General features: G+C 39.3%; 1 protein-coding gene across 1 annotated transcript in view; it reads right to left on the reverse strand.

The window, feature by feature from the left end:
* Positions 1-538: 538 nt before the first annotated feature.
* Positions 539-21,126, reverse strand: part of CA8 (carbonic anhydrase 8) — an 85,223-nt gene continuing 64,635 nt past the window's right edge. Inside the window, exons 8-9 of the mRNA XM_032882608.1 lie at positions 20,076-20,245; positions 539-1,554 (exon numbers count right to left, since the gene is read on the reverse strand). Coding sequence (XP_032738499.1) covers positions 20,111-20,245 — 135 coding nt within the window. The 3' untranslated portion in view covers positions 539-1,554; positions 20,076-20,110. The remainder of the gene's footprint in view (positions 1,555-20,075; positions 20,246-21,126) is intronic.

Below are 21,126 nucleotides of genomic sequence, written 5' to 3' on the forward strand. Positions count from 1 at the left end.
ATCCATAAGAAAATGAGATCTTCAGAGGTCATCTTTAGATATCAGTTACAAATGAGGAGACACCTATGACCAATGTTCAGCGTGTGTGGCATGTTTTAGTCTAAGAGAGAGAAGTCTTTAAACAGGTTGCAGTTTTTGCAACCATGCTTTGCCATTTTTTCATTTTTGCATAGGAGAAACTGCAGAAAGGAAGGATCCAGGGCTTCTCTCCACTTCCCAGAGACTCTGCCCAATGCTGCCCTCCTGTGGCCCAGGGCTCAGGGAGGACCCCAAACCTTTGCAAGTCCCTGCCTTTCCTCACTCTGCTGCCATGGCCACCACTCCTGCCTCTCCCTGCACAAGGCTCTACCAGCATCTTCCTTTGCTGTCATTTTTAAGGGATACTGGGTGTGATTTTTATTTGTATTTAATGCTTTATTACAGCCTCTACACAACACATCTAAAACCTCACAACATATACATCTTTTACCTGTATGATTTCTGACTTAGACATTTTGCATCCCCAAATCCCTCCAAATTAGGACTATGAGGCCTGTAGTTTTACAACAATAATTGTAACAACAAATAACATTTATTAAGTACTTGCTTTGTGCCAGGCACACTACTAGTTTACACAAATTATCTCATTCTGTCACATCTAACTGCTTCTAAGCATATGCTTACATTTGCCAGTAGCACTTAAAATTAATTAAAATAAAGATATTGTTGATTATCTTAGAAAGCAATGTCTCAATATACTAAAGTAAAATCCATAGAATAAAATATTTTAAGGTCTTACAAAATGTACAACACTAAATTATCATAGGATACTATTAAACTTATGTTTCTATCATTGAAAATAAAGCTATTTTCTGGTATGTAGTACCCACTTACTTTTTATCCTATTTTTATGCCTTTCTTAAACTCCTAGAAACCAGAGTTTCTAATATGTCAAATAAATCAATTAGATTCATACATTCAATTTGATCCTTTGAGAAATACATAAAGTGATTCTGTTGTTGCATTAACTCCAAAATTGTTTTGCATAATAATCAGCATGACATTAATTGTGGCATGAGAGCTGAACAACATGAGATACGACCTTCACTAATCCTTCACATTCCATTTGCAAGCCGTACGCTGTTCCTGATCAAAACTCTTATTTATTATTAAGAATTACATTATTCTCCAAATGAGTGAATTTTCTCTGAGACAGGAAATGAAGGACCGCTAACACTGAGTGTATTTTTCCTGCCTCATTATTAATATGTGATATATATTCATATTAATAACTCTGAAAACTAGTTTCATTTCTTCTACACATAAGCAAAAAACAGTATGTGCCAAAATTTGAATCCTAGCAGCAGTGGTACGGATATAGAATACTGGGGTTCTTTTGAATGTACAGCCACTTCTAGTATTTCATTAGAGCACATGTAGAGGCAGCTGTCACAGACGTCCATCAGAGCTGGGTTAGATGAAGACAAACAATGCAGGCTTTGAGGGTCAACCGGAGCTGCAGCTCAAAAGTTTCCATTTCTCATCGAAGGGCACTATAGGATCGTTGTCTTCCTCCTGGAGGCAAAAAGAATGAATCAATTATGTCACTGACATCCCTCCACAGCAGACTGAAAAGTCTTTTTCTGCAGTCTCAGAAGAGACAGTGAAAACTCAAGATTTCATAAGAAAATGTGGAAATTTCAAAACTATATCCATGGTCAAGTTTGTCATCTCTGCAATTTTTGCATCAAATCCACCATCATTTTATTTCTGTGGCAGAATCTACTAGCGCAAAAGTTCACAGAGGTATTTTCCACTGAAGGAAATGTTTGAAAGGCTGAACATTTCTGTACCATGTTTAGTAATAAAATTCAGCTTTAAGTTATTATCATTAACTTCACGTATATTACTCACAGACGGTCACTGCTTGTGCAAAAAGACCATTCTTGCTAGCCCCCAAAGAGCTTTCCGATTCTATTAAGTAAATGGATAAATAATAAATACAAAATAATACATGAAAAGATAGTCTTTTTTGAAAGAGTGGATTTCCCATATAGGAAAACAACGTCAGCTCAGATGTTCAATAACATCTAGTCATGTTGCCAGCGATGGGAGTGGCCAAACCAACTTTCATGGGGTCGCTGCACATTAACCGGTCCACTCTTTTGGATAATAAAGACCTATTAAAAATTCAGATGCATATGCTTTCTGACCTGAAATTATATTCCTAGAAGCTTATTATACAGATATAGCCATCCAATCATACAAAGATTTTGTGTCAGAATGTTCACTGCAGCAATTAAATAACTTCCTTCCTTAATAAAGAACACAATAGAGTACTTAAAAAATGTCCACATATGCTCTCTGTGTATGGATATATTGCACATACACACATACACGCGTCTGTCCACGTATGCTATGTACACAGATATACACAATTTCTGGAACAATTTATTAGAAAGTATTTGTAATGTGGCGTATATTTTTCCAAACCACGTTTCAAAGAAAATAGGGAGTCCTAATCAAATCTTTAAGACCTCAGATAAAACTTCAAAGGTAAAATAGGACTTTGTGTACACACTTGATAATTACAACCTAGCAAAATTTAAGTCGAAGCGACTCACATGGAACTGACAGTCAAAATTGTGAAGCCACAGCATTTCAGAGCTAAAAGGAGCCGAAAGGTCATGATAGGCACATTTCCTTCAAAAGAAAAATAACCTGGAGTCCCCCATTTCCCAAAATGTGTTCAAGTAAAATTTAGTTGGAAAAATGAATCCGTGTTCCAAAAAACTGTGGAAATTCTGGTTAAATACAGTAACATATGGTGGTTCTATACAAAATCACCTCAGAGTCTCTAACGCACTAATGTGCCCTGTAAATCTCCAAAAGGAGGTTATTATATCCAGGATTCTCCAAATTGCTAGACATCAGCTCCTGACTTAACAAAACACCTTAATGTGTATCTTAATGGCTCTGCAGAACACATTTGGAAAAGGCAAATCTACAGGAATATATATTCCGAGTTTATCAAAGTAAAGAAATTTCAATTTAAGAATATATGAAGCCATTCTAAAACTTAAACTATCATGGTCCAAAATACCAATTAAACAAAGGATAGTTAATATGCAGTCTCCTTAATCATACAAACTCAGGTCTTAACACAAAGCGTTTTGATACTGAATGTTCACACATCGAGTGCAACAGATGCCCGTGTCCATCGGTGTCTCATTCATTTTGAAGTTCTAAGGGTCCCATGTAAACTGTTCTCAACAGATGCTAAGTGAGTTCTAATCTACCAGAGCGTGGTCTCTTCCTGGTAAATTTAGGTACTCACTCTGCTAAAAACCCCCCTCCGGAAGAAACTAAAGATAGTAATGCCCCATGCTTGTTGGGCTGCTTCTCCTCTACAAGGCACTGTGAGGACGATTTTTATGTAAGCCACCCCCACCCCCAGCCCAAAAAAATGGATGCTTCCTCTTGTTCACTGTAGACACCAAATTACCTGGGTAAATATTTCAATCAATCACAATCTGTGGTACAGATTTGAAACCAGGGAGGCCAAGGTTCGAGTTCCAGCTCTGCGATTTTAGGCAATCTACTCACCCCGTCTGAGCTTCAGATGATCATGGATCCAGACAGAACCTTCATAGGGTTGTGTGAGAATGTAGTATGACAACAGATGAAAGGTGAGGACAGTGAGTCCCAGGCACATAATCAAGCTATTAGTGAGGATTTCAGCTGATTCTACAGACATCTCACTAGCTGGAAATTGAACTACGCGATGGCCTATTATCTTCCAGAGCATGTGTTCAAAATTTACTTTCCAGAATTTCAGAGAAAGTTTTCATGGAAGGAAATGATACTTGATCACCTTTGCACTGTATTTCCAAGGCCCAACGCAGTACCTGGCCCACAGCAAACACTCAAAGAAAATGTGTGTGTGTGTGCGTGTATACATAAAAAAGTGTACAAAATGACAGGAGCAACTTTATTTTTTAATTTTATTTAATTTTTTAAATTTGTATCAAAATTGCACATTCACATAAAGGGTTACATAGTTCTAGAATATTTCCTATGAAAACTAGCAGGTCCCTATCTCTACGCCACCAATTTCCTCAACTCTTTTAACTGATTATTTTATTAACACCACAGAGCTAAATAGTGTGATTTTTATTACTCCTTTTCAATTTTAAGTATTGTCTCTTGACTTTTCCCATGGAAAATGAAGATGTGACCCTCCTTCCTCCTGTCAGACATCCCCCAACCCCAACATACACCACCCACATGTATATAAACTCTTCCTTCCCTCCATCCTTCCAATATGGTTATATAGTAATTTTGGCTGGATCAGTTTCTGTTCTATTATTTCTATTACTGTGATGATATAAATCTAATCCAGAGCTGAATTATGTGTATTCATGTATCATTTTTTTTTCCTATACTTATTTTCTCCCCCTGGAGCGAGTAACTGTAATTATCCTGGTTCTTCCCACCTTAGTTTTTTCTGTATGCAATCCAAAGCTACCTCCAATCGTCTGACTCTCAAGAAGTTTAAGGCGTATCATGCAATCTATTTCATCTTCCTGGAGAAAGTTCTAGAGCCTTCTCATTTGCTCACATCTAGACTCACTACCTCTATCTCTACAACCCCACTTCACAATTGTTTTGGGCATCTCCTTTGCTGGATCTCCTGTTTCCCAAATGCTCCATCTGTTTTCTCCATTTTGGTGAAGCATATCTTCTAGTAGCTTCTCGGGAAATAATCTTTAATGATCTTGATATTTAAAAAGGAATACTTTAAGCTTGACTGGCTAAAAAATTCTAGGGAGTTGTAATTTTCCCTCAGAGTTCACGCTTGACATTTAGCTTCCAGTGTTGCTATTTATTGGTCTGATGTCCAAATTCCAGGTTCTTTCAATGTTTTTTTCTCCCTGTAACTTCTCCCTCAGTGTCTAGAAATTAGTAGTGCCTTGCTGTGGGTGCACTTTGATCAATATGCTGGTAATTCAATGGGTTCTTTAAAACTTTAAATGTATGTTCATGAGTCCTGAGAAAATGTTTAAATGATTTTGTGGCTGCTTCCTCTCTTCCATTTTCTCTGCTCTCTCTCTCGTTTTCCTATTATTTGGATAATGGACCACCTGCACTGGTTCTCCAATTTTCTTACTTATCTGCTATTTTTGTTCTACTTTCTAAGAAATTCAGTTCTGCCTTCTGATTCTCCTAGAGAAATTTCTGCCATCGTGTTTACAATTTCCAAAAGCTTTTTAGACTATTCCTTTTCTTCACAGCATCCAATTCCCATTTCACGGTTGCAGTTTCTTCCCTGACCTCTCTAAAGACATGAATGATCACTTTTTTTTAACTTTTCCTAAGTATTTATTTCTTATATCTTGCCTTCTTCTATTTGTTTTGGGCTCTTCTGTATTATACACCTTTTTCAAATGTCGGTAACTGTTCATACTGCAGAATGGGAACAACCACTATAAAACAACAACAAAAACCAAGAGTAGAGGGGCACCTGGGTAGCTCAGTGGGTTAAAGCTTCTGCCTTCAGCTCAGGTCATGATCCCAGGATCCTAGGATCGAGCCCCGAATCGAATCGGAGTTTCCGCTCAGTGGGGAGTCTGCTTCTCCCCCTGCGCCTCCTCCCCCCGCCTGCCTCTCTGCCTACTTGTGATCTCTGTCAAATAAATAAATAAAAATCTTAAAAAAAAAAAAACAAAAAACAAGAGCGGAGACTCCAAGCACACAAGAGGGCACTTATTTATCTGTCCTGCTTTCACCACAGAATGTACCAGCTGGGCCATTTCGTTAAAGAAGTCCCTTGGGGTACTCAGGTTCTCCAGAAAGACCCTTCAAGTTCCCTGTCTAGAGAGTAGAGGCCTTTCTGCCAGTGTCCTGGAGGCCAAGGGGGGGGAGGAGAGAACATAGGACATGAGGATATTATTTAATTATTCTATTTTTCAGTGAGGTATCCTGATACTCAATGGCACCTATGTCCCCTAATAAGGAGACTCTCTCTTCATCAGCTTTCAATCACTACATATGATTTCAGCCTCCTCTCACTCCAGCTTCTAGAGATTATCTGCTGCCACCAATTCCTGAGCCTTTGAGAGACTGTCACATAAATAGGCATGTTCCTCACATCTGCTAAGTCTGTTACCTCACAACCATCTGCTTCCAGCTTCCAAAATATTTTTGGTGCTGTCTCTTTTGTTTTCTCTTCCTAGTCGGTTTGTCTACTTAAAAAATTAAAAAAAAAAAAAAAAAAAAAACCTTTCCTGTTATTTTAATGCAATTTGTGGTAGAAACAAAATTAATTGCCTATGTTCAATGGATTATCATTATTTGATTTAAAAAAGTTAATTTTTATACATTTGGGTATTTTCTCAAGTTTCTACCATAACTGTATTACTTGATAATCAGAATATATATTTATTCAGAAAAACCATGTAAAGAAATGATACTTTCAATATACAAAGGCCATCAAACTGACTGGCTCCCCTTTGGGACTTCCTCCAAATACCCATCTATGTACGTATAAAAAATAAGAAAGATTAATTCTAAAAAAGAATGTTCTATTATACAATGATCACTGTTCATAACAAGACCCTGAAGTATGGTTATACCCTAAGAAGTCCTCTAAATCATCTGCTATTTCAGTATAATTGCAACAGATGCTATCTTTCACATGTGAGTATTTTTGAACTTTAAATTACCTTCTATGAAGAGACCCCAGGGAATGAGTGCAAATCAAATCACTACTGGGAGAATTTCCTGAAAAGCTATCAAAAATAAACAAGCACGTAAAATTAAAAGAAATAATAATAAAATAATAAAAAGACACGCATGCACACGTGCCCTACTTCTCAGAGGCCACTGCAGGTCCCAGGGCTGACCTAAGTGCTGGTCTGGCTCAGCTCACTGATAACCCATTAAAGTTTCCCTCCCTAAGTAAGATAATCCAGGGTATAATTTCCAAAATAAGAATCTTTTAAGAAATAGGGATGGGGTGCCTGGGTGGCTCAGTCAGTTAAGCACCTGCCTTCTGCTCAGGTCATGACCCCACGATCCTGGGATCCAACCTGGCAACAGGCTTCCTGCTCAGCGTGGAGTCTGCCCCTCCCTTTGACTCTCTCTCTGCTAATGCTCTCTCTCTCTCTCTCTCAAATAAATAAAATCCAAAAAAAGAAAGAAAGAAAGAAAGACAGACAAAATAAATAATTAAATAGGGATGTGATGGACATGAGGATTCTCTCTTTCAGAATGGTCTCTTTGTCGTGTGTATTAGAAGAACACTCTCTTGGGGGAGTTTTCACAGGCTGCTTTAATTTGGAGTTAGCCATGTACCTGATTTACTTCCAACACTGGGCTGTAAGCCCCTTTGGGGAAAGTCCATGCATGTCTGATTATGTTTTTATTTTCACACAGTCCCTAAAATACCACCATACACAAAACAGAAGACTAAAAATAAATGTCCTTCCATGACAAACAAGGACGCGCAGCCACCTTCTCCCCCCCAACATACCCACCAATAACAACATAAGGTCACGAGAAAAGAAATAAAGAGAGAAAGGAGGATGAGAAAGGAAGAGGTCAGGAGTGTCCAATGCATTTGAAGATTCAGAGAAAAGAGTGTGAGGAAAATGCTACTGTTTTTGGAAAGAGAAGTCAAAGCATATCAGAAATAAGAAAGGGGTGCCAGATTATTTAACATTATTCTAAAAGTACTATATGCTACAATAAATATTGACATTAGAAAGGAGAAGACTGTCATTATTTAAGTATGTGATCAAGGTCTGTTTAGAAAATTCCAAATAATCAGCTACAATATTACTGGAAACTATGTGAAAGGTCAGTTAAGAAAGCCAAGGACAGGGACACCTGGGTAGCTCAGTGGGTTAAGCCTCTGCCTTCAGCTCAGGTCATGATCTCAGGGTCCTGGGATCAAGACCCATATTGTGTTCTCTGCTCAGCGGGGAGCCTGCTCTCTCTCCCTGCCTCTCTGCCTAGTTGTGATCTCTCTCTTTCTCTCTGTCAAATAAGTAAACAAAATCTTTAATAAAAAAATAAAATAAAAATAAATTTTAAAAAAGAATGCCAAGGACAAACCTAAGCAATTATTTATTCAGTGAAGAAACATTAACCCATAGAAAGATATAATGGAAAATGACACTAATCAAAACAGAGGACAGCTATAACAATAACCGTAAAAAAAGAAAAAGAAAACAATAACAGTAATAGCTCACATTTGTTGAATGCTAACTTCTGCTAAGCGCTGTGCTGTGCATTTTACCTTATTTAATTTCATCATCTCTAGAAAGTATTACTCCTAGTATCGTTACCTCATAGATGAGGACACTGAGGCTGATGGAGTATCACTGATTTGCCCAAGTTGGGGAACAGGTGGCGGTGCCATATTCCCCATCGAGCCACACCCAAGGCTGACTCTAGAGCCCAATGCACACCTTGTATTAGTCTGGTGATGAGAGAACCGTCCAATGAAGGAAAAACATAAACACTTTTAACAAGCCCTGACCCATACATTGTTCCTTAATAGAAAGATTCAATACCAATTAAATCCCTCCATATATTCAATGCAATCCAAGTGAAACGTTCTAGCAAGATTTTTTTGCTTTTTCTTTTCTCAAACTCTTTTTCACACCCCCTCTTTCTTTCACTCTTTATTTCGACCATTCTGATAAAATGATGCTACAACTTATCTGGAAGAATTAAGCATGGGAGAACAGCCAGGAAAATTCTGCAGAAGGGGCCAGGTGAGGGACCTTGTCCTACCAAACACTAAACCATACACATACACCACCCAGGATTGTGAGCAATGGTCACGAATAGGGAGTTTGGTGGACTAGGAGAGGGACTTCGGGGACAGAACCAAGCCATCCCGGGATTTAACATCGTAACGTGTTTTTATCCTTTTTAGTCAGACAGGCACAGATGAAAAATCTGAAAACAGTTAACGGTGGTGAAGGTGAGGGGAACTGTGCTTGGTGGACGCATAAATGGATAGGACTCCCAGCCCGAGCAATCTCCATACATATGCACTCTAATTCAAACTCTCCGACCCAGTAATCTCATTACCAAGAATTTTTTAAGGACACAGATGCATAAATCAACCCCGGTATCACTAAGGATGGCAAAATACTGTAAATAACCTGAATGTATAATAATAGAGGAACAGCGCAAATAAAATTTTGGTACATAGTTATGGTAACTTATTTAAAAGGTAATCATTCAGAAGTATGGCCTATTACCTACGCAATGGCATAAAAAGATATATTGTCAAGCAGACAGAAAAAACAGCCTGCGGCACCTGCCTGTCTCAACTGGTAGAGCGTACAACTCCTAATCTCGGGGTATGAGTTCAAGCCCCACACTGCATATAGAGCCTACATTTAAAAAAAAAAAAAAAAAATCCTCTGGGACGCCTGGCTGGCTCAGTTAGTAGAACATGTTCCTCTTGATCTTAGGGTAAGTTCAAGCCCCATGCTGGGTGTAGAGATTACTTAAAAATAAAAATAATAATAATAATAAAATCTTTAAAAAGAAAAGAAAAATGGCCTGAATATAATTCATGAGGAACACTGTATATCTATATATCCCATAGAAGATAAATGCATGAAGAGAGACCAAATGGACAAAAATAACAATAAAGCTAAGTATTCACTGAACACTTACACCGTGGACCAAAAACACGTTAAGCCCTTTACATTATCTCAGTGAATCTTCACAGTAACACTCTGAGGTACCTATGGACTTCTTTTAATTGATGACAAAAATAACTTAAGAGACATCAGCAGCTTTTTCAGGATCACACAACTAATTAGTGGTGGAGTCAAAATGGAATGCGAGACCTCCCCACTGTGCTATGGGGTGCTATGGGGTCTCCGTGTTCACCCCAGTCCTGGTGATGGCTGTCACTGACAGGAGGGTTTGAGAAATCCATTACTTCTTCTTTATTTTGTTCTATATTGTTTGAATTTTTTGTCCTGAACAAACATCATATTTAGAGACATGGAAACAAAGAATAAAAAAGAAAATCAAAGGCAACTCTTGCCACAGCAATTTCAAGAGGCAGATGGGAGATGAACGTATTTCAAGAAATCAAGGAGGAAAGAAGAAATGAGAAAGAGGTGGAAAGTATACCGAGTGATAAGAAAAAAATGGCAGAAACACTTTCTATAAAATATTCAATCAGTGATACAAACATATGTACATACATAAAGGGACCCCATGAAAAACTGCTTTTTTAAACTCCTTCTGCCTTTATTCTTGTGAAGACCTACACCTCTGTCTTCCACATGCCTCACAGAACAGATTAGGTCTATCCCCCTTGCAGAGTTCAAGGAGTTAGTGGTTTCTCAGTAGATAACATCTTAGGAGTGACCAAGCACGGTCATGAACATTTTCCAAGACCACTGACTCATCAAAAGCCCTGGTTCCAGGGCGTATGAGATGTGCGGAGCACACCTGAACACTTATTTTTGTTCCTGGATGCCTGAGAAGACATGGGCACTGGACCACAATCCCCAGTAAAAACCCATGACCCCAAGCAACAATGAGATTCACTCTCTTGTCCTTTCCAAGTCTCCCAGATGCTCTGTCCATATCTGCACTCGCTCTATGTCTTCAATAAAATTTGTTCTCACTTCCTTATGGCTGGAGGTTGCTTTCTATCCTGTACTAAGCCAAGGACTATGTTTGGCTGGTCCTGTAGGACCCACTCTGGGTTCTCCGGAACTCAGCCAGCCTGCATCATTTGCATAACCCTTATTATCATAACCCTGTATTGCAGCAATATGTTACTGAGAACAGAAACATGCGTGTCCTTTTTTCCCAGAAGTCTCATTTCCGGGCAATTATCTAAAAGAGATAAGGAGCAAAGATATATAAGGATATACAAGGATACACAAAGATATACTCGTAACTTTCTACCCTTTGTTATTTGAAATGTGGTGTAGTGACAAGAGCTCCAGGTTTGCAGTTAAACCTACCTGGGTCTGAATCCTTGCTCTGTACTTTACTGGCTGTGACCATGACCCAAGTTACTCAACCTCCTTCAGCCTCGGTTTATCTCTAAAACATAAATCAAAACACAGGCCTCACAGGATTGTTGTGGGGATTAAATGAGATAATACACAGCACTATCTGAAATATAACAAACCACTCATTTCTTTTTCTTCCCACCACTCACTAATCTGTATAATTTAGAATGAATACATAAACTTTAATCAGAACTCTAAGATAAATCATACAGCTTGGTAAGTTCTACATTATTCTACATCAGAGTATCATAAAACATTAAACTTAGCTTTTAAGGTTGTTCAGTAGTAAACCTATGTTATGATACTTTGACACTTTCTCAATCTCAATTAGCAGCAAACCAATTAACAAAACTTTTATACACTACAGTGAGTCACATTTTTCTTCTTTCTTCCCTAATCCCTGGTGTGTTGTAAGGGTGATTGAGTATCTAATTACTTCTTAATTGAATGCACATAATATACATTTTTCACTAGTTCAAGCTTAATGCTTTTAGTCCAGAAATCAAAGTCAATGAAATTAGGTTGAATTGGGATTTGGGCAACTGTTATAATGAAAGAAGGTTTGTATTATGTCTAATTATAAGTAAATGTGGATTTTAGCATTATTTCCTATGGAAATATTTTAGGTACAGGAATGTGCCATAACTGACTAATTTAAATGATTAATAACATTGTTATTCTTATTTACAATCTTTTATTCCTCATTACAGTGATTTTTATTGCTGGGACCCACTAAATGTAATCATTCTTTAAAGAAAAGATACCGTTAAAGAATCATTAGTTGTAGCAAAATCAGGACGATCATTCCTATCAGTGACTAGATGAGTTTCTCTGCAGCATAAAGGTTATAGGAATTCTCACATGATGTCAACAGAAGAAAAAACATAAATTTGGAATATAATCAGTTAGATTCATAAAAAAATATTTATTTATGGAAAAACATAAAAACATTACTATCAAAATAGCATTCCAAATTCAGTTACTATTTTACAGAGATACTATTTCATGAGAGGGCTCCCCCTACTCTTTTTGCATTATAGAGGAGTAACAAAAAAAGTCTGAAGTAGATATTCCCCAACAACAAAGGTTTGTTTGCTTGTCTATAGATACGGGGAGCAGCTATCTGAAATAACTGAGCTGAAGCCCTCCTCTGGCAGATGACCAGATTAAGTAACTTCTTCAGGTCCAGTCAATGCCAAGTTTCCAAGATGTCCTAAAAAGATTTTCTGTAAACAAGCCCTAAAGACCTTGATGAGTTTCTAACCACTAAAAGTACAACAAGAATTCAGAAATTTTGAAGGGGGTTAAAGCAGTGCTATAATGGAAAATAGACCTATCCAAAACAATGTGGTTTTCCCGATTTAACAATTTATTTGGAGAACGTGTTATCTATCTAGTGGCCGATTTCTTGATCGGAGAAATCTCCACATTACCTAACAAATATATCAGATTCTGTCCCCAAGGATACTGGGTAGTGTCTAGATTATGTCAGCTTTGCATATTATCAAAACAAGTTTTAACTGGAATGCTTGTTTAATTAAACCTGAAGTAGACCCCAAAATAAAGCAAACCTACACACACACACGCACCTCTAAGACCTATATAGTTTAACAACTTTTTATGGCATATTTTTAGCAAAAATATTTTAAAATACATTCTCACCCTTTTGAGGGTCCTATAGATATCTTTCTCTCACATAGTTTCTTCTCTAACTCACCCTTTTCCCTTCTTCAGGAAACGACTTTCATCCCTAACAAAGATGTCTGGGGTAATTTCCTCTTCACTGTCACACCGTAATGCTTTCCTCACCCTCATGCCATTTCATTTCCATGCTGAGATTTCAGATTCCCTAGGTTTTGCTATGTGTAAGCAATTTGCTATATATAATCATCAGGACCATAACTATTACATAACAATATGAAAATATTAAAAAGAGGACTTCCGTCATTTCATCATGCTTCCGTATTTCCTGGCTAACTGCTAACACCTAGCTACAGATCAGAAGCTCTAATGCAGATAGGTTTTCCAAAGCCCATTTCCAGAAGACTCTGTACCTTAAGAGTGAACATTTCAATCAGGTGCCAGTAATGGTACCCTTCATAACGGATGGCAATAACCACCACTGACACCAAACTCCCAAGGGCAGGTCCTGCCAGTTAGTCACAGCACCCCTTCCCACTGTACTCAGAGGAGGATTCAGTCTTCTTTTCAACCACTCACAGCTGACACACAAGTCTGACCGCACCACGTCCTCTAAGTCTTTTATTTGTAGCAATCTTTCTTTAATAATCCTATGGGAAGGGGTGCTCTTGCGACAGTCCAGGTAAGAAATGGGGCTAACTTCACGGGGTGTGATGTTGGGCATGGGGACACAGACACAGATTTCGGAGCTGTCAGAAGGCAAATCTGCAGAACTGGACGATAAATTGGAAATGGGAAGTGAGGTGAGGGAGAGAGAAGTCAAATATAACTCGGGTTTCTAAAAAAACTGTAAGAGAGCCAGCTCATAAATTCCCTCTCGTACATACGGAGTTTAAGATGTCTTTGACACCGCCAAGAGAAGAGTCAGACAGACAGTTGGGCCTCCAGTACTAGAACTGACTAGAGAGACCTAGTCTGAGACTATAAATGCATGGGTCATGTGCAGCTGGTGCAAACAGAAACTGTAGGTTTGGAGAAGTCGCCTACAAAGACAGCATGCCTTCTCACAGGCTGAGCTGTGAGGACTCCGACAGGAAGTGGCCTCCTGAAAAGTCTGGGTGCGGAGCTTTTATACCTACCCAGCTCCAGAATGACCGCTTTCCTAAGTCTCTGTAAACTTCATCAGGAGAAAGAGAAACTTGAGAGAATGGACAGCAAATAAACGAGGAAACCAAAATGAGTGCCTCCTTATGAATACGGTTTTCTTAATAATTAGTCTCGGAGTGGAGAAATGGAGCTAAAAATTGATCTGAGGAAATTACCAAAACAAGCATCCATGATGCATAAGAGAACATGTTCAGAGGAGATCACCTGGTCTCGGTAATTTTCTTATGAAAAATATATGCTCTAGGTTTAAAATCTTGAAACCTACTATATTTAAGGGATCAGAATATATGAATGTTCAACATACAAGTTGGCCCATGACTGCAAAATGTTCTCTTTTCTTCTTCCCAAACACAATTTTCTTTGAATTCATGAGCTGTGGCGGGGGGCGGGGGACGGGCAAATCATTCTGCAATTTTTATCCACTACAAATCATTAAAATTTCTAAAACCTAAAAGGAAAAGGGATAAATATGGAAGTAGGGATTATTTTCCTTGTTGAGTAATCTTGAAGAAATGCCTATACAGCTTTGATGCTTTTCATTCTTGGGTTAATAACAATTTTTATATCACATAATCAAAACATAATAGGTTGAGCACCCTTGATATTTTGGCCTTTTCCTGAAATCATTTTGAAATCCTTTAGGAAATCCATTCCATTTTCAAGAAATTCTATATGATACAGTAAATAGAAAACAGCTATATCCATCGAGTTTTCATTTCTCACCTTAATGCTGTGCATCAAGTTAAATTATTAGAGTGAGGAAAAGTCCAAGTTCTATTGACTGAAAATATGGCTTTGAGCGTTCCATTTGTTCAAAAAGGATAAAAGCTTTTCCCTACTTGGTCATTCAGAATTGACACTCTCCCTTTCCCCTTGTAGCCCCTCCTTTTCTAGAAAGCCTTATCCTTTCCTAAGGCTGTAATTTTTTACGTTATAAAAGAGAACAGATAAGAAACTGATGCTTGTGATAGCGTTATTAAAACTAAAAAGACAACATTATTAATTGCAAAAGTATTCGGAGGGAAGAGTCCAGCACAGTCAAGGATGGCTTCAAAGACCCAGAAAGAAAAATGAGGGCAAGCTTGACAAAGGGATCATTCAGAGTCCTTTGGTTAATAACCCTCTTTTTTCTGCTTCCTTTATTTTTTCCCTAATTTACTTGAAGGCAAACTTAGACTTCTTCCCCCTTAAAGCGGGGGGAAGAAAGGAAAGTATTTAAAGAGACTTGTGGCACTGGTTTTACGGATAATAAATAATTATAACTAAGTATAGTTACTATACACATGTGCAGCTTAAATATATCTGAGTTACAGAGGAAACAGACAAGTCTTTGAACAGTAACTAAAGCTTTAAATAATGGGCTAAAACTTCACAAAACAAACAGGCAAGTAATCATCTCATCAGAACTAAGTACCAGTATTAAGATACCAAGAACAACAAGTAAACTAGACTAAACTTTGGTCTTGTTTTTTGTTTGTTGTTATTAAGATTTGGTTCTCATACAGAAAATTCAATGGGTAAAGGATCATTTCATGGTCCCTGGCTCCCAGAAATCTGAACTAACATTGCAAACTAAGAATTTCCAGCACCTGGATGAGTTATGTGCTAGTTCTTTAAACAAGTATAAAAACCATGGTTCATACTTCTTAAATGGTAATATAAAAAGTCACAGATTATTCATGGAAATAATAAGTCTTGGTTATCAAAGCCCTCCAGATGTCTAGACATGTCATGCAAAAAAAAAAAAAAAGAGTCACTTTAAGTCCAAAAACTAAAGTTATTTTAGTTAAGACATAGCTAAAATAAATCTGAATTATTTTAAACATTTTTTTAGAGAACCACCAGAAAAAAATTTTTTTTTTCCTTTTCAGTTCCAAGAGCTTAAATGAAACATTCATGCATTAAATTCAAAGTCTGACTGTCAAATCATTTCACTTTAATAAAAATTTGAATTACCTGCCTTAGGGCATTATTAAATATCAAATTAAAAGCACACATCCATAAGTCTGATTTCCCAATATAATTTTTATGTAGAACTATGACTAGATTTGTATTACACATTTCAAGATAAAAGGGTCAAAAATGTATTCATAGAAGGATGAAGTCAGAACTGGAGTTGCCTTTGAAAGAATTCCTGCATCACTCCTAGGAATTTTGGGGAAAGTGACCCCTTTAAGTAATCTCAGTCACCACAATAAGGATACCAATCCATCCTCCTTTTAAAAGAAATAGATCGTAATTAATTTAAAGCCTTAAAAAATTGTACATTATCTTCCTATCATATAAGGAATATGAAACATCTTAAATACACATAATGTCAGCAACATTTCAGTCTGTGTACACGTGTGAGGGGAGATAAAAGAGTCATGGTTATTGAGATATTTAGAGAAAAACACCTCTGGTCTAGGGCTAGATATGGATCAAAAATTCAAGGTTATAATCTGATTTCATAAAATGTGTCATTTACAGTTACTGATATTCAGAGAGTACACTAAACCTAGACTAGGGAAATTAATAAATTTACATGCACCAAACCTCACTTCCCCTCCTGCCAGCCCACCTGTCTCTCCTCCTGGGGAAGCTGCTGGGAGCCCAACCACCCCCCTTCCCTCCGCTCCAGTCTCCCACCTTCCCCCCTCCTCTCGCCTCTCCTAGCCGCAGCCCCATTCTTCCTTAAATAATAAAGGCAAGCCACAACAATGCTAACCACCTCCGTCTCCCTTGTTATTACAGTCTAGAAATTGTCCCTTTTCATGAGAAAGACAGTTTCCACATTTGCTCAGGATTTTGTTGCCTTTCTTTTTTTAGTACTCCCTACACCCAGGGTGAGGCTCAAACTCAAGATTCCCCAGATCAATAGTCTCATGTTCTTCCAACCGAGCCAGGGAGGTCCCCCAGACTTCGTCCCCTTTCAAGGCTTCAGAGACCTTCCTGCTAGGATGAGCCCCCCTGAGAAATGGCATCTTTATTGCCTCCCATCTACTGGCTCATTACCCCAGCATATAGACAAGTGCTAGTAGTTTTTTATTTAAAAAGTGTCCCACAATCCTTTCACCCCCTCTGTTGCTGCAGCCTTCTGCTATCCTCCCACCCAGCTCATCGACAGCCGCCATGACACATTACCCCCCACTTCCCACTCAACTCAGGTCTGTGGCAACACGCATTCCCTCCTCATCATACCACCCTCACCTCCAGTTTGGGGGCGCTCCCAGACCCCTGCCGCACAGTGGGTAAGAAAAAGGGCTCTGCCAGCCAGGCTGCCTGGGTCCAATTTCCAGCTCTGCTGCTCAAAGACTGCATGATTTTGGCCCGTGATCTAACTTCTCCACGCTCTGTGAGCTTATCTATAAAGTCTCACATTAAATTTTGTGAACTCTTAAATGAGATGGTCCTGTGCAGCATTAGAACATGAGACGTGTATATATAACCTCATGCCAATGCCTCAATGACTCCCATATTCAGTTCAGACCTCCTTTGTGATCTCTGCTTTTGAAATTCCAGCGAGCTGCAGGAAGCGTCCACCACTGTGACTGACAGACATCTCTCATCCAAGGAGCTCCAACTCAACTCTTTAACTTTCCAAGAGTCTCCTCCAGCTTTCTTGCTGTCATTCAATGATGTCATTCATCTGTGTGCAGTTTCGGAAGCCCCCAAACCCCAGAAGTTATCTTTGATGTTTCCGTCTCTCTCCATCATCACCTGATTTGTCAACTGGGTGTCACTTTCAGTGTCTGCTAAACACACTTTAACTTCTCCCCATCTCCGCTGCTCCTCGTCTAGCATCTGAGTTCTTTGTCTTTCCCCTCGGCTAACCAGCAGACTTCTAAAATATCTCCCTACAGGCGCCTGGGTGGCTTAGTGGGTTAAAGCCTCTGCCTTCAGCTCAGGTCATGGTCCCAGGGTCCTGGGATCGAGCCCCACATCAGGCTTTCTGCTCAGCAGGGAGCCTGCTTCCTCCTCTCTCTCTGCCTGCCTCTCTGCCTACTTGTGATCTCTGTCAAATAAATAAATAAAATCATAAAAAATAATAATAATAAAATATCTCCCTACTCCTGCCCCTGACCCCCCATCATCCAGTATGTTCATTCGGCAGTTTCTGTGATCTATTGGAAATGTACATGGGGTACGTTTTCTACTCAGGTCACTCCCCTGAGTAGAAGTCTTCATAGGTTCTCAACGCATCAGCAGTAAAATAAAAATCCCTTACCGTGGCTGACAAGGCCTCCAAGATAAGAGCCCTGTCCCTTTGATTTCTACGCCCCAGACTCACAGGGCCTTCCTATGTACCTCAATGCATCAAATTCTTTTTTTTTTTTTTTTTTAAATGCAATCAAATTTTTACCTCCTCCACAGGTAGTAGTAGCTCCTCAGGGCCTTTGCAAAAGATACTCCCTCTACCTGAAATCTCCTCCTCTGTATTTTCTTGTTGTTGTTGTTGTTCTCATTCATGGATTTATTACAAAGTGTAGTCATATGTTTTTTGAAATATTTATTCTTCCACCATCAGGCTCCTGACACGTGATTCTAAGTTTTCTGGGAGCAGAGACATCTGTTCTTCTGACCTCTGCATACCCAGAACCAATCATACAGTGACGATCTTTGATCAAATATAATTTGAATTCTTTAGTTCCTCCAACATAAGGCTTAGCTTAAAGCACTCCTGGGATGTTCCTGCATGTTACCACATAGGATTTACTGAAAGTCCCTTCTCAGTCCCACCAGAGCAACTTTGCCTGGCTGTCACCATCTCCAAAGTAGGAAGAAGAGGAACCGTACCAGCTAAGGCAGAAACGGAGAGTCCGGGAATGACTGGCATGGGGCTGGCCGACAGATGCCATGTGCAGCTCTAAAGTATCGCTAATTGGCCAACAGACATTCAAGACACAAAGTGTTATGTGTCCTCATGGATTCAGAGCAAAATGAACATGGCTCAACCCTTCAGTCTGACTGTAACCCAGAAAGTAAAAAAACACACAAACAGCTAAATGAAAGAAAGAATATGAATAAAGAAGTACAATTTAAGGGAGGAGCAGAGAATTCATGCTGAGAACAGGATTTGGGTTGAGCCTGCAGGGTAGCTCGGATTTCCACAGGCAATAGGAGCGGTGGGAAGGACTGTAGGAGCAAAGCACATTCCCATTAGAAAAAAGACAATCTGGTTGAACTACTGGGTATCTATGGTATAGTAGTAACAGAGAGGCAAGAAAAATGGAATGGGGAACACATGGACAAAATGGTCACTTTTTAAAAGTCTAATGTCAGCTGTCTAGCTCAAGACCCTGTTGACCTTCTTGAAACCAGAGATTTCATCTATTCGTCTGTGACTCAGTCTATACTATTCTGCTCCCACAGTATGTGAGCTTATACTCACCAGGCTTCATTAAACCAAGTCCAAGCTCTGCCCTGCTCACCTACGTACCTTCCAGCAGATGCTCTCCTCTTGTGGGAAACAGTGGTTGGCCAGCCACATGCCCTGACCTATGTACACACTCTTGGGAAATTCACAAGGTAAAGAAATAATCCAGTATATAGTCGTCTACATATATTTGATCTTTCCCATGTCCGTCATGTTTCATTTTGTTAGTTCTTTGGGGATAAGGTATACATATATTGAATCCAATATATGAAAATGCATAGATTATATTTCAGTCCATAAAGAAGCGTACCGTATTCATATACCTACTAAGTGCTTCCTGATCTATCAAATAAAAGCACTTCCATAGGACGAGGGTTTTCATGCACACCAGATCTGCCCTCTCCTACCCCGACAGAGGATCCAATCTGCATTAGACAAGGGTCAGCTCTGAGGCTGACCACCCCGCTGGTGGCTCCCTGTATGTTCCTCAGTCATCAGGAGGTAACTGCTACCATTTCAAGGGTGAAGCATAGGGAGCCCTAAAAAGGAATTTACCTCTTTACCTTGAATAAAGATGGACTGCTTCTCTGCCGTGGGGCTCCTTACCTGATGAAGGCCAGGATTAAACCAAAATGGGAATTAAAGGCTGCTCTGGTGGGAAAATGCAAGGACTGGAGATTCTTTTTCAACACTGCACAAAATTTTTAAAGCCACCTGACTTGTGGTTAACAGGGATTGAGAATGCGTCCTCACTTTTATCAAAACGAAGTGCACGCATACTGCTTAATTATCAGGATAGCTGTGAGGATGACTCTGGTTTACGGAACTGGAAGCCCCATTTTGCTTACTTAATCTGCACATACCCTGATGAAGACCGTCTTGTTCCTCTTCTCTTTGGCTACTGAAATGCAGCTCTAATGACTCTGTCACTAAGTGGCTGAGTGGGTCTAAAATTGTCTCCCAAAATCCCATCACAGCCTTCCACAAGCTCTGCCCCCTTCACGTGTGTCCTCAGCCTTCGAAATTCTTCGATCTGAAAATAGAAACGGAACAAAACAGACGGATTATTTACTAGACACGGACGAGACTGGAGTTTCCTCAGTGACTTAAAATACACATAAATTATAACAGTTTGTACAAAAAAAAAACAAAAATTATTCTTCATGAAGAGTAAGACGGACTTAATTCTTCCAAACCTAAGACATTGGCCATCCCTGCTGCACGAGAAATGGAGGCAACAGAAAGAGAGAGAGTAAGGTCTCCAGACACCCCCAGTAGTCACAGAAACCTGCTAGATTTGTTCAGGTCAAAATGCAATACCCCTCTCTCAAAAAGCTCTCATGCCTGTCTGTAATACAGTAAAGGGGAGGCAAACAAAGAGTAAGTGTTCCAAGCATAGCTTTAACTAATGAAATCTAGTATTACTGCATGCTAACACCGAATCGATGTCAGATTTATCAGATGGACATGCCTTTTATCACACAACCCTCTCTGCTGCCCTTCTAGCTTTTTGGAGAGCCCTGGTCCAGTGAAAACCTCCGACTTTCCAAAGAATGTAAGCCCAGCTTCCTCCCTTAGCCATATCAATTTTCACGTTCATTTCCTTTCTCAGGTGGCCTCCTCAGATCCCATGGATTCTCATTACACGTTAAGAGATTCCCAGAGTCCCAAGGGTCAGTTTCTCTGGTCTGACAGGTCTGCGCCTCCTAAGAACCCATATCCTGCCAGGACCCTCTAAGCAGTTGCAGATCAACAAGCAAATGTGATGAACATTTGCCAGATTCATCCCCATCAGTCGATTTATCTACAGGTATCATCACCTGCGATTCCACTTAAATGCCACAGAGTCACATGACACAGTTTTCATTCCTTTCACAGAAGAGGAAACTGAAAGACTGAGAGTGTGTCCACGTT

The sequence above is a fragment of the Lontra canadensis genome, unplaced genomic scaffold (assembly GCF_010015895.1).
Source record: "Lontra canadensis isolate GAN:19392208 unplaced genomic scaffold, GSC_riverotter_1.0 scaffold83, whole genome shotgun sequence".
Taxonomy (NCBI): Eukaryota; Metazoa; Chordata; class Mammalia; order Carnivora; family Mustelidae; genus Lontra; species Lontra canadensis.